We start from the raw sequence: 18999 nt of genomic DNA, 5'->3' as shown, positions 1-18999 counted from the left end.
CTAATTTTTCTAATTAACCTCTAGGAAAAAGAAAAAAAAAAAGATGCAACTGGAGCAAAGGTAAAAGGGGCCTTTCAAATTTTTCTGTCTGCGGCCCTATGCAACCATGTTTCAACACCGCTTATATCCGTGACTAAAAAAAAAATCAAACCACTAAGATACATAGATGTTCCTTCAGATATCATATTAGTTAAACGTAAAAAAAGCTGCACACAAGAACTGCATCCGCTCATCAGTCCCGTGCTAAAGAACGGATACAACAGTTGATGGTGAAACATTCTTCTTTAGTCTGTCTTGTTAGCTGTAACTGTATGTACGCATCTCACCTACAGGCTGCTTTAAACTAGAGGTGTTAAAGACTTGCTCGATCTTAGAAACGTCTTCTAAGAGAGTCCCATCCTGGAATGTTAGCAGTGGCTTCGTTCACCATCTTCACAAGTCTAACCTGGAAATGGAAATAATCTGTTGTAACTTGACCAAAAACCATCATCAATTCAACTCAAACAAGCATTATTTCGGTTATGTTTGTCTGCAGGAATTGCTTTTTCCCAGATTTTCCTGATTTCAAGCATTTGTTTGCTTCCACAAAATATTTTCCAGAAGTCAAACAAACGCAGGAAAATAAAAAATTCTGGAAAGCATCATCCCACCTTTGATTGTTCGAGGATAAATGTTACGAATTTCTGGAAAATGACAACATTGTACAAAATTTAATAATCTTTTTTCATGAAAGTCAAATGGCATAAAATAATTTCCAGACAAATGACTTACCCCCTTTTGACTTCTTATCTTCTTTATTTCCTCTAAACAGATTTATTTTTTAAAACTACTTCTTAGAGCATGGTTTTGATACTATAATAAATAAAAAATAAATATTATTTAATCATTTAATAAGAAAATCTATTTAGCAAGACTGTTTTTAAGTAAATGAGTAAATTATAGTTTCACTTTAATATGAAAAACTGAACATGAAAAGAACAAGGACCAATATGGAGATCAATGAGTTATTTTCAGACATTAAATAAAAACAATATTAAAAAAAAACGCTTAAAATGCAGAACCATAAGTGCAGACAGCCGCATCATCTTTCAGGAATACAGTTTTACATTAGTTAACCAGATACAAAAAAGTTGAATGGACATACCACACTTTCAGGAACACCCTTAGGAGGTAGTGGTAGGTTCTTCGGTGGTGGAGCAAGTAGATGTGATCTCTTGTCAAAACGCCATTCGCCAATTTTCCCGTATGTCAATTCTCCCTTTATGAGCACCAACATGAATTACTTTAGCTAAAAGGCAAATTACTACAGAAGGAAACATTCTCAGTAGACGTATCAAGGCATAAAATTCATCATTCATTTGCAAAAGCCAAGCACAAAGGGTAAGATTGAATATCAAATAATAATAAAATCTTGGGTTGTTATATTCTGCTTTTATAAAACCTTAAAAAAATATTGCATAAGATAACTTACCTTCATGTTGTAATCACATCCGTAAGTGTAATGGATAATATAGCTCCTCTTAACTTCCTGATCCCACGGTGGCTATAAAAAATATTCAGATCCCGATCAATCACTTGTAGCGACTTTAAAGAAATTAAAAAGAAATAAAATAATCTCATAACGAGTATGTAAACCTGTATCATGAAGTCTTCGCGAAGAGTATGTTTAACGCCGTGTAACGCAGATGCTACTGCATATGCATACCTAGTAAAAAAAAGGGTTAATACCTATGGACCCAAGTCTAATTTAATCCGATTTGACTATTAGAATGTTAAAATGCAAGGACATCTTTCTAAAGACCACTTACATCTCCAGCACCCAGCCAAAAGCTTTATCAGCTTCTGGGTCATCTTTCATCCTCAGTGAGACATTCATCCATGTAGGAACAACTTCCTCTAAGACAGACTGCACAGATTTACTTGCAAAAGCAAGATTATTAAACTTTGGGTCCAAGCATACATTAATGTTTATCCACTTCATGCGGTGACATTGTCAATCTAGGATTTCCTTCAAATTTAGTTGGTATATTTAGCTATTAATTGGTAGCTTATAATCATACTCCTACTTCATCTTTTTCCTTCAGCAAAAATCTTGCCGTAAATTTTCTTCTTAGAGGGTGATTTGTAGATCTAAATAGCTAAAAGAAAAACACGGTTGCATGACATAGTGCCACATACATAACAGGTTTTTGGTAGACAATATCTATCACTTTTGTAGTTGCGAATATAACAGCAGAAATGTAATGAGCAACTTCTAAAACAAATAATTGATATACCATGAAGCAGCCACTTACAGTACATAAATCATGGGATTACAGCAATGCTTATTTACTTTTTTAAATCTCCAAGTATCAGGCTTTGGAAAAAACCGTTCCTCCATGCCCATAATCGATGGTAACATATACGCGTCAACCCTTTTTCCTAATTTCCTCCCGATATTACCCCTATGGCTGATATGTACATTACATACTTGAAAGGCCAAAATGTTCAACACATAAAATATATCAATGAATTTTCATTATATTTTTTGCTAACTTATAATACAATTAAGTTTTAGTTAGCAACACGTCAGGGAACATAGGTACAGGTTTAGTTCATGGTTTTATGTGTCCAAAACCTAATACTTAAAGGGCAAATTTGTAAATAAGCTTTACAGCTATAATCATACATAAGCGAGGTTCTACCTTCTTAATAATTACTGGAGAATTTCCAATTGGATCAATATTGCTCACAGGCCCCTTCTCCTCCGGGTAATACTTTCTCATTATCTTCTCGTTATCGATTGGTTTTATGTAGAAAAAAGGAAAAGCTGCAGGATTACCTCCATATGCCAAGTTTGGCAAAGGATTTACAAAGATGTGATCAGGTTCTGCCATCAGAATATAGCTGCATAACTCGTAGGAATCAGTATCGAATTCTTATTATAGAAAACAAATTATTATACTTATCAACTCTTCAACTCACTCTTCCTCAATTGTTGCTTTCTCCAGCCATTGCACAAAAGCCCAAGGTCTGTTTAATACAATATAACCCTGTATGCAACTAAAATGTAAGCACCCAACTAACAGCAAAAAAAATGTAAGGACCCATTTAGCAGACACACATGTAAGTACTCAACTGCAATAGTAGTGGTATATTAGTAGTGGTATATTAAGACATGTAGCCAAAGCCAAAATCTAAATAAACTAATTAATTTTACCAAAACAAATGTGCTTACTTTGACCTAACATTAGATCAGAACATTGCTCTGTAAAATCTTACTTTCTGAAGTGATGATAAACGGGTAGTTAAAAACTTAAAATATTATATAGTATTTATTCTATGATACTAGACTACATAATAACCCGTGGGGTGCACGGATTGTTTTTAAAAATTATTTTTTTTAAAAATTTAATTTGAAGTGGAAATTTTAAGATATAACATTTATTTATTTAAAATTTAAAATATATATTGATGGGATATTGTATATTATTTTCAAAAATATATTATCTTTTTGTAAACACCATATAAATATCAATAAAACGAAACAAATCAATATATGGTGTTTACAAATCAATATATATATTGATTTGTTTCATTTCGATGCTATTATCATGACTAACGAATTATATAAACGCGAACACTGTACATACATACTAGCTATCAAACTTTTAATATTTCGACTATTAGGGATGAATCCCATTATCTCACTTATAGATAATAATTCTATTTGTATTTATATAATTATATTGTAAATATTAATCTATTTATGAGAATGTTTTATTTTAAATATTACTATAACAGGTTACCACACTGACTACCAACAAAACTTTCATTATTTTGTCTTTAATATAATAATATAGATTAGTGGGTAATAAATTTATTTACAATTTATTTAAGTATATATATATATATACACTCTAACTAAGGGTAGATAATAATAAAAAAAATTGATATAAATACTTCAATTAAGGGTAGAGAATAAAAAAAAATTGTTTCATTTATTATTACGATTTTACCTGGTCTCTAAGTTTAGGGATAATAAACAATTAATATATATTTTATTAATCAGTTTATATATTTAATGTAAAGATATATGGTGCATTTATCTATATGTTTTATATGTGGGGCTAGGAGTATATCATTTATGGAGTTTGTTTATAATCAAACCCAATTGTTTATGGGCCTTAGTTCATTAGATTTAATACTAAAATTTTATAGTCTATATAAGTTATGTATTAATTAATTAGCTTTGATTATACATTTTCTTGGGAATAATATTGATTAATTATTCTTGAGAATCGTATAATTCATCGCTTGGTCTCTTATTATCAATCTTGCTTAATAATAAATCATTGCCTTTTCAATTCTTGTCCTACATCAAATTGGCATCAGAGTCGAATTCGATTCACTGTTTCATTTTTACTGTTCACCACGTCACAATTTCACTGTTCACCTCAGAAGTCACTGTTCATCTCCGCCGGAATTTCTGATCAGGATTCTACCCACACCATACAATCAACCAATCAACCACCATACAGCTTCTGCCCACAAACCGCTTACCCTAAATCCCCAAATTCTGAACCTAAATACCCGACCCGATAAAAACCCTAGTTCCCAAATCAGCATATTCGGACCCTAATAACTCTACCCAAACCCGCACCACACCAACTACTGCCCTAATCGGCCATTACCATAACGAAAGAGAAGAATCAGATCAAAGAAAAAACGAACATCGCATCTGGACATCTGGAAAGGCCTGAGTTTGGAATATTGTCGCTAGCCACCAGAGTTAACGCAGCTGCCAGGGTTGCTTGCCGGAAACCGCATCTGTTTGCTGGAAATTAGTTCCCGTTCGCCGTTGTCAAAGGTCACTGCTTTCCTACTCGTTTGCGTGAAAAACGAAGGGTTATTCAACTCCAGAATACAACAAACCAGTTCCTAATGTTCCAGGAATTTGAAATCTAGTTTCTGCAGTTTGCACATAATAAAAATCAGTCGCTGAGCATTCCAGAAAGTGCAAATCAGCCCCTGAAATTTTCAAAATCTACTCATTCCAAGTTTTGATTTGTTCTTCAATTCCAACTGTTTTTCCATGTCTTGAAACATGTCTAACATGTCTGCCATATCAAGCGTCAAATTGATATTGTGAAAGATAATATTTATTTCCTTAAGCGTGAACATGATGAGTTCTACTACGAAGTCTATGTTTGTTGTTTGTCGCGAACGTTAGTTACTTCAATATGAGCTTACCTTGAAGGAGTTAGATAATCAATATTATGAACTTGAAAGGCTGGAAAACAAGTATCGTATTGAGCTGAGGAAAGAAAGATGCAAACTTGCAGATGATAGTTACAAACTTGCAAAGGAGGAAGTACATAGGACTTTTGAGACTCTCACATCTCAGGTTAAATGTCTCGTACATTTGGAAAATGAGAAGATGATCAAAGAGGACATGGAAGTTGAGCATATTGAAGAAGCTGCCATGGATGATAACATTGAGGAGGTTAAACAAATTATAGAAGATCCAATTAAGAAGGTAAAAACAATTGAGCATATAGAGGTTGCAAGTGAGGAGCAAGTGAAAGAAATTAAGCCACGACCTGGCTGCTTTCATATTGTTGAGGATCATAGAGTATTTGATAATATTATTGAGGTTGAGCACATCGACTTCATCATTCCGGAGTACATGCCTAAACTACCTTCGCTTGCTTGTTAATTTTCGGAGTTCCTTTCACCTAAACCGTTTCTCTTGAAAAACATAAAGTTCATGTTGGTTCCATCTCATTCTTGCATGATTCTTGATTTTTACAAAACTCGAGGTCGAGTTTTCTCTAAGGGGAGAATGACGAGGAACGAGAATAAACAATTAATATATATGTTATTAATTAGTTTATATATATTTAGTGTAAAGATAATTGATGCATTTATCTATATTTTTTATATGTGGGGCTAAGAGTATATCATTCATGGAGTTTATTTATAATAAAGCCCAATTGTTTATGGGTCTTAGTCCATTAAGTCTAATATTAGGGTTTTATAGTCCATATAAGTGATGTAATCCCCCACATTATTACTTAACTTTGATTATACATTTTCTTGGGAATAATATTGATTAATTATTCTTCGGAATCGTATAATTCATCGTTTGTTCTCTTATTATCGATCTTCCTTAATAAATCGTTGCCTTTTCAATTCTTGTCCTGCATCAAATATTTTTAAGCTTCTGAGTGCTATCGGGGACTGAAAACTACTAAGAATGTGAACATAGTTAAACACATCTTCCCACATATAGAAAGCAAAGCATGATTAAAAGAAAAAAATAATCATATAGAAGGGGAAAAATTCTAAGCATGCTTAGAAGTTCAAATGCAAATGCAAAAAAAAATCAGTAAATGAAGTCATGTGAATATAAAAAAGATTGTTTTGTGCATAATATGATGACTTTTTAATGGTTGAGACCACAATATGCCACAATATGTTGGAAAGGGGTAGATACCTAACTGATAAATTAAAATGCAGAGATAAGAAAACTGACCCGATCAAGCCCATGAGGAAGCGGATCAACCACCATAGTCGGAATCTCCTCCATCAAACTATCAGACTTTCCCGAGTGTAAAATCCGTGTGAACTCACCCATACCCGATCCAGGCATATCCTTATACTTCTTATACCAATAATACATAATCCTACACTGCCATTGACTATATGCCGCATCAGTTGCAGTAAGAGCAACATGATATCGCGGTGCATTTGAACTAGTCATCATCGCCAACTCATCACGTGGCAACCCCGTTACAGGATCAACCAAGTCCAAACCATTAACAACCCCGTATCTGTGGTGAATCACCACAGTTATTAAGTTATATGTTGCAAAGAATACCCCAAGTGTCACCAGAACCAAAACAAAAGGGGACGCTCTCCCCATGTTTCTCCTCCCAACCATCTTTACACCAACAATATCGAACAACCTAAAATCTTTTGCCCAAAATCAATCCAATTTTAAAAACAATAGAGTCTCGTAAAATTCGCACATTTCACTAATCCAGTATACATTTTCTTGAACTCATATCAGTCGAATGAGCACATCGAAAAGTCCAATCATTAGCACAAACTCAATCTGCATTCAAACCACACATTTACATTTACATAAATACGCACAAACACAAATATCATCACACATACAAGTAAATAGCATATAACATGAAATGGGTAAACTATGGATCTATATAGTTACCAAATAAACACAAATGGGCAATGTCAAAAAGATCATAACCCAACACACAAAAGTGAAGATACAAGTGAAGATCAGAATTTTATAACAAAATCAAGTGAACAATCAAGAAAAGTTTCAGAAAATAAATTAAACAAGGTGATGAAAGGAAATATACATACATGTGTGTATACATGTGTGTGTGATTAATGATTATGAGAAGAGAGATGGCAAATTTATACCTGAAAATGGATACTCTCCCTTGAACTGGGAATATATGACATGTTTCTACTCGGATTTTTTATCCGCGACTCAATTTTTTTTAATTAATGTAATTATTTGATCGTCATAAGAAAATATGCTCAAACTAATAGTTTAAAAGAATATTGTAAATTACATATTTGTTTGTTAAATAATATGGTACGACATAAGTTTTTTTCTATTTTGGTGTAATCAATAATATATATTTGTGAACTTTTTAAAAACTTTAAAAAATATATTAACAATAAAAATGCGACACCGTAAACAATGTTAGAAATTTGGAAAATTAATTTAAATGAAATATTAAAAAGTAAATGATGAGGCGATATCTATTTATTACTATTATATAAAAGACGAAATATTGAAAATTTTGATACGGTACATGTTTTTTGGTACACATTGAATTTACTGAATTACCCTTATTTTACTTAAAAAATTTATTAGCCATACTAATCGAATTATAATAGAAAAAGAAATAAAATTCGTTTTTAACTATAACACGTTACCTTTTTTATTTCTCTCAACTAAAACAACTTCTTCTAGTAATTGAATTATAATAGAAAAAGAAATAAAAATCGTTTTCAACTATAACACGTTACCTTTTTTATTCCTCTCAATTAAAACAACATCTTTTAAATATCACGAACATGTTTATTTAATAAAATAAAATAATAATATTATAATCACTAATAACTAATAAATTACATTTTTCAGCTACTTAATTATTTATTTTATATAAATATTGTTTTGCTTATAACTTTGTTAAGCTCCTTCACTTTATCAATCCATAAATTCTTGACTGATTTAAAACACCAACTTAACATCATCATCCTTACCTCTAACCACTATTTAAAACAGCAACTTAACATCATCATCCTTACCTCTAACCAATAGTTGTCGCAGATATATTTTGTACGGGTCCACAGTAAAAAATATTTATTTTATATAATTTTTACTATTATAAAGTTAAATATACTTAAAATAAGTATTATCTTACAATTCAATTACATAAACAAAATAAAAAAAATTGATTTTTGAAGTCGAATTACTAATCTATCTATATTATTATATTATATACGAAACTTTACGGTTCTTCCTTCAATTACATAATTGTCTTTTCTTAAAAAAATTAATATTCTACTCAATTACTCTTATTTAATTAATATATAACCAATTACCTTTATAAGTAAAATACGTTGCCATTTTTATTTTCACTAACTAAAACAACTCTTTCTCTACAAATATTTTAGACAAATCCTTCTAATTTCTACCTTTTTTAAGTAAAACATGTTGTCTTTTTTTTTCTCCAAATAAAATTATTCTTTCTCTAAAATTATTATGGACAATTCTTTTTAATATATGGTGATTATCTATCAATCAATTTATCAATCTTCTATATTATCTATCAATCTATATTATTATATTAAAAATGAAACAATGAAAGATTGGTTAGTAGTTGGTCTGGTCGTCGTAATTATAGTAATATTTAAAATAAAACACTATCATAAATATATTATTATTCATAGTATAATTATATAAATATAAATAGAAGTGTAATATGTCTAATGATTTTGATTTAAACAAAATAATATATAATATTAAATAAAAATTATATTATTGATCCATTCCTAAATAAAAAATAAAAATAAATTATGTACAATTAGTTGGATTTGCAGGCTCGGGTTAAAATAAAATAATAAAGACTGATAAAAAATTTAAAAAGCAAATTATTTTGATCGATATAATGTTATCAGGCTAAAACAAAAAAAATAAACGAGCTAAAATAAAATAAATTGTAAGTAAATTCGTTTGGTAGATATACCATCATCAAACTAAAATAAAATTATACATATTATCAATTCAGTCTAAAACATAATAATATTCATTCTGGGCTAAAAATGAAATTAAACAAGAAACAAAAAATAATTAGCTGCATTTGGTTGACATAACGGGTCTGAGACTAAAATCAACATTTGCTATGTCAGGGTAAAACAATATAATAAATACTACTGATCTAGCTAAACAAATATTATCAAACCGGGTTACAACATAATGCGTTGGTGGATATAATATCATCAGAACAAAACAAAATATGTTATCTATTCGGCTTAAAACAAAATAATATTTAACCAGAACTAAAATTAAATTAAAAATAATGAAAATTGTGTTGGTAGTCGGTCTGGTCCCGGTAATTATAGTAATGTTTAAAATAAAATACTCTCATAAATATATTATATTTCACAATATAATTATATAAATACAAATAGAATTGTAATATGTCTAATGGTTTTGATTTAAACAAAATAATATATATTATTAAAAAAATTATACTATTGATCTAACCCTAAATAAAATATAAAAATAAATTATGTACAATTAGTTGAATTTGCAGCCTCAGATTAAAATAAAATAATAAAGACTAATAAAAATTTGAAAATAAATTCGTTTGGTCGATATAATGTTAGGCTAAAACAAAAAACATAAACGAGCTAAAACAAAATAAATTGAAAGAAAATTTTGTTTGACAGATATAATGTCATCCGACTAAAATAAAATTATATTGATAATCAATTTGGTCTAAAACATAATAATATTCATTCCGGACTAAAATGAAATTAAACAAAAAAACTAAATATAATTAGTTGGATTTGGTTGACATAACGGGTCTGAAACTAAAATCAAGATTTGCTTTCTCGGAATAAAACATTATAATAAATACTACCGATATAGCTAAAAATAATATTATCAAAACGGGCTACAACATAATGTGTTGGTCGCTATAATGTCATCAGAATAAAACAAAATATGTTATTTATTCGGTTTAAAACAAAATAATATTTAACCAGAGCTAAAATAAAATTAAAAATAAAATAAATGTAATTAGATGGTTGATATGGGCTAAAATAAAATAATGTATATTATTGACCTATGCTAAAACTAAAATTAAATTCAAACTAAAAGTGACTTTTATATCAATAATCAGTGTTAAATAAAATTAAAGTCAACCTAATTTGTTGTTAGGTATAATGTAGGTTTAAGATTGTGAGATAACTAAGATCCGATCCTAATAGCAGAAATATTAAAAGTTTGATTGAAGATCTATGTATGGAATGTTTCGGTTTATATAATTATGGGTTTTTTCAATTACTGTAAAATTCAAAACTATTTTAATAAAATGAAAATAGAGATGATTCCTTAGTCTGTATAATTGCGTAGGACTAATATAAATAAATACATGTTATTCATCCAGACTAAAAAAATTATACAATTGATTCATGATAAATCAAAATTAAAATAAGAAAATAACTATATCGGATAAAATAAAATAAAATCTTCTTTTATTCGGGTTTAAATTGATTTTTTATTATTGATACATTAATTTTTTATCATTGATTCGGGTTTAAACAAATTAAACTAAAATAAATTTCAATATAATTAGTTAGATTTGTTCGGTATATCAAAGTAAAGATAATTCATTTACTATTGATGTGAGTTGAAATTTATCTTTTAATTAAAACATAATTATCTTTTGTGAATACACCTTTGAATTTCAACAAAATTAAATCTTGCAATCAGTGATATTTCTTTAAAAACTAAAATTTCACTAAATTATACACATCCATATTTAAAATAATTATCAAATCATATTATCAAAAATTTCTAATAAATAAATTTCAGAGTTTAAAATTTTCACTTCAAATTAAATTCAAAAAAAGTATAATATTAATAATAATCCGTGTATTGCACGAGTTTTAGGTTAGTACTATATTATAATAGACGAACATTAAAAGTTTGATAGTCGTTTGGTCGGTACTTGCTAAAAGTATAAAATTATCCGTGCTAGGTAATTATAGTTATATTATTCAAATCAAATTCATATCTAAATAGACAACTACTAAACAAATTCTATGTCTATGTAAAATTCCACTTCTCCACCAAACCTTTACAAATAAGGGAAAATGGATTTTTTCGTCACCCAACTTATCGTGTCTTCAGAAACTTACCATTCAAGTATATTTTTTTTCTTTTACTCACTAATATTAGGTTCATATTTTTTTTAGTCATTAACGTTAGGTTGAGATTTGATTATTAACATTATGTCAATTTTTTGTAGCATTATTAAAATATAGTGGTAGTCTCTAATATTTTAATGATTTGATATATGTCTATATATTTATATATAGTACTCCATATATCCCCCAAGAAGTTTACCGTAGGCGATGAAAGTTGGACACACATTTTAAGGCTTTAAAAGATGTAGTTTCATAAATTATTTTAACTTTTTTCCTTCTCAATAAAAATTTAATGTTTAATTTTTATATAAAAAAAGTTATAAAACTCTGTTTATAAGAAAAATATCTTGTGAGATTTGTTTAATTTTAACCAAATTCACATTATTACAAAATTATTTTATTTTTGTGTTTATATATATAATTGTTTCACCATTCTATTAGAATGAATGAGTTTATAGTTTTGATTTTGAGTCGGTAAGAGTTACATACAGGAGTTCTGATTTCATTGGGTTTTTGAATGTGTTCATGTGAAAGTTTGGTAAAATATTGATATGTAACTTTTTAATTTTTTTAGTAATTTATGACCAGTTTCCAAATTTGATTGTATTAATTTTTTTATTTTCTTATTTTCCAAATCTCTTACTTCAATCCAAGAAATCTCCTATAAATTTTAGTAGTATCGTATGTGTAAAATCCGTAATTTTATATTTAATTTATTTATTAGATATTATGATATTAATTCGTTTAGATAAATATTTTAAATTGGAATATCCCGGAAACTTTTTGTGTAAGTTATTGAGTTGGGAAAAGATTTGTTATATGTGGAAATAAGTGTAAGAATAAATTAGAATTTTTTTTTATTTTAGGTATTTGTGTGTCAAATATTTTATTTTTAGAATTTGCTTGGAGAGCATACAAAATCTATAAGAAGAAATTGTATTATATCCTAATTAAAATTAGGGTTGTGTGTTTATGTGCCTATATAAGAACCCCTTTATAATAATTTTGAGCCGCGCAGACAGTTTTGAGCTAGGGCTAAAGGTACGTATTTTCTTTTTATTTTATTTCTGGTACGACATGCGTAGCTTTGCACATGTATGTTTCAATATGTTTAGTTTTGTTTGAGTATAATAGTTGTCTACCATGTTTTAATTGGTCTGAGAATGAAACACGCGCCCGGTGGTTCTTTTTTTTTTATGAATAATTATAGCTATTAACATGTTCGGTTACTTAATTGGCTTGTTTTTTTTTATTGATAAATTTTTTTTAGTAATATTTTATTAGCTGATATATGTTTACGTGCTAGTTTAAAGGTTTTGTAAATTTTGAGTTAGTAAATTTAATTTAGTATTAATGTATAAGTTTTGTGCTTGTTATATATTTAGTACTTTAATTTTATTGCAAATTTGTTTGTTAATTTTGTTTACATGTATTTTTTTGTCTATTTTGTCCAAAGTGCATGCATAGTTCCATATGTTCAAGTTTCTTTTTGTATAATTGCGCTAATAGTTCAAAGAAAATTGTACAAAGGATTAATATATTTCATGAGTTAACTGTACATGCATGCAGAAGCCTTGTTAAATTTATTTTAGATTATTGAATTGTTAATAGTAGACAATGGTAAATCTAATTGATTAATGTAATTATGCGCATGTGATCAAAATACGTGGTCTGCTAGTTTGTTTGCTTAAGTGCTTCATGTAATCTGAGTGTACAAATTTGTTATTAATTATTATGTGTTTTGCTAATTAAAATTTTAGGATCTGATCGTGTGTAATTTTCGATTTTCAGTCGACTTCGAGGTAAGTACTTTTGACTTAGTTTTAATTTTCGAAAAAGATATTTCAATTCTGTTTTTGATTTCGTATAAGATATAAGAACTTTAATTTTGAAATTATAAGATATAGATATCTGTGAATTTTAGAACCCAGTCTCTACGTTTTCAAACCCGTTCGTAATTTACGCTATAGTTCCGGAACTAGCCTTAGATATCCTTAGTAGGCGCACGAGTGTGCAACTTTAGATACCTATTAAGGGCGCGTAATTATTGAATTTTAGATGTCGACCACTGACAAAGTGTGGTATAAAGAATAAGAATAAAAATTAGATGCCCCGGCTACTGGCAAAGTGTGGCCGTAGATCAAAACTGTGGTATTTATAAGAATTATCGTTTCGTTCTGTTTTATTCTGTTCTGATCTGTTATAAAATCTGCTTTGTTTTTAGTTTTAAATTCTAACTTTTAAAATATAAAACTTTGGGTTGGATTTATTTTAGAAAATATTTTACAAAACTATTATTGTTTTAAGAAAAATCATTTTATTAAAACACCCATTGTTTTTCTGTTTAAGAGTTAGTCAATTTGTACTTGCTGAGCTGTGTAGCTCACCCCTTTTAACATTTCAGGTTCGGAATTTGGAGCATATTAAGAATAAGGAATGTGAACTATGTGAAGATCAGTGCTGCTTAGTTTCGTGTTATTTGAATTAGAATAAAGACTTTCGTATTTAAAGAATAAATTTGATTATCTGTTAGACAATTATTATCGGATTTGTGGAGCCGCGTCTCTGTTGGATTTTTAATCGCAGCAGAGGCATGGTAAAACACTTTTACACATATAAAATCCAAATAAAAATATATAAATCGTGATTAAAACATATGAATCTATTACTAACCTTTAATAGCGATCCAAAAGCAACGATCGGAGATCCTTAGCAGCTGCTCCTCAAACGTGAAGCACTCCACCGGTATCCACCAAGAAAACGACGTTAAGGAGGAGGAGGAGGTGGAGAGCATTAGGTTTTCTAAAAACTTTTTGGGTTAGAATAAAAATAGGGTTTATAATAATATATTTATAAGCAAAATTTTCAGCTGAAATTTTCCCATAAAATATTATTATTATTAACCCATTTATTATTCTCATTAATAATTAAAACACCTTTTAATTATTAATCCTTTTTCTAAACACTTTAGAAATAATTCTCTCTCTTGATTTAATTTCCAAAAATTAAATTCTTAATTAATAATATTAAGAATTTTTCTTAATTAATTTATAATCAATTAAATCTCATTTAATCAATTATTAAATTTTTTAATTAATTATTTATTTCATAAATAAATAATTATCAGCCATTATTAATTAAATCCTCCACCATTAAATCATTCTTTTTTTATGGTGTGACCCTGTAGGTTCAATATTAAGCCGGTGGTAGAAATAAATAATAATAAAACTATTTTATCATTATTTATATAAATTCTCTAATTTATTAAATATGATTAATTAGTTAATCATATCTATTCTACATCGTGAGGGATACTTCTCAGCATATCGCGACTATCCGGATAATACAAATTCACTGCTTAGAATACCAAGAACCTATTCAGTGAATAGTTACCGTACAATAAACTCCTTCTACCCTACAATGTCCTGATTAAATACAAGGCATGGATCTTGTGTCAAGCCTATCTAATTTAATCACTTGCTTACCATTTACTATGCTTAGTTCTATGCAAATTAGAAACTCCTTTCTAATTTCATTCACTCTGGCCAGAGATTCCTGAACTAGCATAAGTGGATCAGCCTTGAACATTCGCTTCCTTCACTGGAAGGGGTAGATCCTTTATTGATCATACACTATCTTCGTGTACAAATTCCTATACCCAGTAGAGCCCTAATAATTGTCCCTAGAGACTAAGAACTAAACCAAAGCATAGTTCAGTGTACACAAGATGACTATGATGACCTCAAGTCTAAGGATACTTGTACAACTATCACTATGTGAACAACTGCTGACACGTGAGTGAACTCCATCAGTTGTTCAGCTGTGCGAGTCATGTTCAGTGAACTTATTCTATAATAAGCACCTACATACTAGCTATAGTGTCACCACACAAATGTCTATGAGAACAGACATCCTTCATAATGAAGCAAGCATAATATGTACCGATCTTTGCGGATTATTAATTACCAGTTAGTAATCCTATGATCAGGAACTATTTGAGTTTAGAGTTATCATCTTTTAGGTCTCACTATTATGATCTCATCATAATCCATAAAAAGCTTTACTCTAAACTATGGTATATCTTATTTAAACACTTAAATAGATAGAGCCTGTAATAAAAATAAAACAAGTCTTTTATTAATATCAATGAAATCAAAACAGATTACATAAAAAGTTATTTCTAAATCCTAATACATGATTGGACTTAGGACATATTCCTTTCAATCTCCCACTTGTACTAAAGCCAATCACTCTGGTATCTAATACCCATCTTGTCTTTATGACGATCAAAGTGACTTTCATAAAGTAGCTTTGTGAGTGGGTCTGCTATGTTGTTATGTGTGTCAACTCTAATTCAATACAACACAAGAAATGTTATCGCGCTCCCACTAACCCTTTTGTAGACACATGGTTCATCTACATTTTTCATAAAACCAAACTCTTTGTTTGTCTCATCAAAACGGATGTTCCATCTACGAGAAGCTTGCTTTAAACCATATATGGTTCACAGCAGCTTACACACTAGGTTTTCATTTCTCTTGGAAAGAAAACCATCTGGCTAATTGCCAGATCTCATAGTCGTAGTAAGCAGCAATCGCAAGCAAAATCCGAACTGATTTTAACAGGGCTACAGGTAAAAGGTTTCATCAAAGTCAATCCATTGCCTTTGTTTGAATCCTTTCCCCAAAAGCCTGGCCTTAAAGGTCTCCACCTGGCCATCTGCTCTAATCATTCTTTTGTATCCCGTATACATAGATTTCATTCCGGATTTCATGGCACTATGCCATTTCTCTGAGTCAACACTACTCATAGCCTCATTATAGGTCACAGGGTCGTCATCATCAATGATCGACAACTCATTGTCATTCTCAATGACAAGGCCATATTACCTCTCAGGTTGGCGAGACACTCTCCCTGACCTACGAATGGGCTGTTCCACAGAAGGTTGTTCAGTCAGAACAGGTGTTTTCACTTGATCCGTAGTAGTTTGTGCTTCTTGAACTTCATCAAGTTCAATTTTGCTCCCACTGTTTCCTTCAAGGATAAACTCCTTTTCCAAGAAGGTAGCATGTCTGGAGACAAACACCCGATGATCGGTGTAAAAGTAATACTCTAAAGTCTCTTTAGGATATCCCACATAACTACATTTTACGGATCGATATTCCAGCTTATCTGGGTCAACTTACTTGACATAAGCTGGACATCCCCAAATCTTAACGTGTTTAAGACTCGGTTTCCTTTCTTTCCATATCTCATACGGAGTTTGAGGAACAGATTTGGAAGGCACCTTATTCAGTAAATATGCTGAGGTTTCCAATGCATAACCCCATAGGAATACTGGAAGATTTGCATAGCTCATCATGGACCGAACTATGTCTAACAAAGTTCGATTTATCCTTTCAGATACCAATCTGGAGGCGTCCACTGGGATACTATACCATTTACTTTGAGATAATCCAGAAACTCTCCATTCAAGTATTCACCACCTCGATCTAATCGAAGAATTATAATACTATGTTTGGTTTGTTTCTCCACTTCATACTTATACTCTTTGAACTTTTCAAAGGCTTCAGACTTGTGTTTCATCAAACACATATCCGAATCTAGATCTATTATCCATGAAAGTAATGAAGTATGAAAATCCACCCACGGCTTGCGTAGACATTGGTCCACATACATCTGTGTGTACCATTCCTAGCAAATTTGCAGCCCTCTCTCCATGTCTACTAAATGGAGACTGCAGTGCCACAATGAAGTGAGATTTTCATCATCCCTTTTCTTTTATTAGTTTGTTCAATCTGAAGTAAATTATGTCACATTTATACAGACCATTATTTAAAGTACCACGTCCATAAAGAATATTATCTCTAAGAATAGAACATTCATTATTCTCAATAATAAATGAAAATCCAGCCAAGTCTAACATGGGAATAGAAATAATATTCCTCACAATCGAGGGAACAAAATAACAATTATTTAAAATAATAGTCTTGCCCGTAGGCATATGTAAATGAAATGATTCTACATCTTCAGCAGCAACTCTTGCTCCATTTCCCATCAGTAGAATCACCTCCTCTTCCTCAAGATTCCTACTTCTCCTTAGTCCCTGCAACAAATTGCAGATATGAGAACCACAGGCGGTATCTAATACCCAAGTAGAAATTTGATTTAATGACATATTCACTTCTATCATGAACATACCTGAATCAGAAGCGGTAGTCTCACTACCCTTCTTCTTCAATTCTGCAAGGTAAACCTTGCAGAGTCTCTTCCAGTGCCCCACCCTGTTACAGTGAAAGCAAACAACTTTGCTCTTGGGGTCTTCAGCTTTTGGTGGAACCGGCATTTTCTCACCTACTTTCTTCTTCTTGGAAGGGTTCCTCTTCCTTTTCTTAGGATTGGAACCTTCACCAATTAGAAGAACATAACTCTTCTTAGGGGGAAAATTCGATTCCGCAGTCTTCAACATGTTGTGGAGTTCAGGCAGGCTGACATCCAACTTATTCATGTGAAAGTTCACAACAAACTACGAGAACGAACTTGGAAGCGATTGCAAGACCAAGTCTTGGCTCAGCTCCCCATTCATGGCAAAACCAAGTTGTCCAAGACGTTCAATCAAATTGATCATCTTAAGTATATGGTCATTCACAGATGATCCCTCAGACATCCTACAACCGAACAGCTCCTTCGATATCTCATATCGAGCTGTCCTCCCTGCCACATCATACAACTCTTGTAGATGCATGAGGATAGTGTGAGCATCCATATTCTCATGTTGCTTCTGTAGCTCAATGTTCATGGAAGCTAGCATGATGCATTGAGCAACATTTGCATCATCTACCCACTTACGATACACAACATGTTCATCATTATGTGCATCACTAGCAGGTTTAGTAGGCTTATGTGAGTCAATCACGTATTCCAGCTTCTCAATCCTGAGAACAATTCTCAAGTTTCGAAGCCAGTCAGCATAATTAGTACTAGTCAACTTGTGAGCATCCAGTATGCTCCTGAGTGATAGTGCAGAAGACATAATGTATATTGTAAATCTGTAAATGATAAACACATAACAACACATAGCAAATATTCGATTTCATTTTAAAAACACTAAATGAATCAGGTCTTTATTCATAAGTGGCTCCCACTAATTTATCTAATTTATTCAACCCCCTACGTGAAAAATTAAGCATTCATAATGCTAGTGGGAATAGGGATCCTACATTCCATTACACAACCCCGGCTGTAGCACGAACCGCCATGTAATGTTCAATAGGCAGACAACTCTTGTCAATTACATCTTATGTTATTCCCTAATCAAATTTTAGCCTCTTGAATAATTGAGTCACGGCTGTGGCACGACAAACTCAATATTCTAAGTCAAGTCTAACCAAACATTCCGTACAATTGAATCAGTCCCCAACGGCCCACGGCTGTGGCACGTACTGACCTTTAGATTCTAATTCAATGTACACATCTCTATGTAATAGACAAGTATTTCTTATTTCGAAATCAAAGCCCTCGGCTGTAGCACGA

At 30.8% G+C, this 18999-nt stretch overlaps 1 protein-coding gene across 3 annotated transcripts; it reads right to left on the bottom strand.

Moving 5' to 3' along the window:
* Window positions 1-26: 26 nt before the first annotated feature.
* Window positions 27-7550, bottom strand: LOC141684328 (hydroxyproline O-arabinosyltransferase NOD3-like). 3 transcript variants are annotated; one of them, XM_074489244.1, is made up of 9 exons: window positions 7435-7550; window positions 6518-7099; window positions 2965-3032; window positions 2685-2886; window positions 1809-1906; window positions 1636-1705; window positions 1472-1543; window positions 1145-1258; window positions 27-445 (listed from the first exon to the last, which is right to left on the bottom strand). In XM_074489244.1, the coding sequence occupies exons 2-9, from the start codon at window positions 6923-6925 to the stop codon at window positions 371-373; spliced, it is 1107 nt and encodes a 368-aa protein (XP_074345345.1). In that variant the 5' UTR covers window positions 6926-7099; window positions 7435-7550; the 3' UTR covers window positions 27-370. The 3 variants fall into 3 exon arrangements, with proteins under 3 accessions (XP_074345345.1, XP_074345344.1, XP_074345346.1); XM_074489243.1 differs by having other exon boundaries at window positions 7375-7437; XM_074489245.1 differs by lacking the exon at window positions 27-445 and having other exon boundaries at window positions 1167-1303; window positions 7375-7437.
* Window positions 7551-18999: the final 11449 nt, after the last annotated feature.

The sequence above is a fragment of the Apium graveolens genome, chromosome 9, assembly GCF_009905375.1.
Source record: "Apium graveolens cultivar Ventura chromosome 9, ASM990537v1, whole genome shotgun sequence".
NCBI classification, from domain to species: domain Eukaryota; kingdom Viridiplantae; phylum Streptophyta; class Magnoliopsida; order Apiales; family Apiaceae; genus Apium; species Apium graveolens.
The sequence above is the reverse complement of the archived record's forward strand: the minus strand, read 5'-3'. Positions and strand labels throughout refer to the sequence as shown.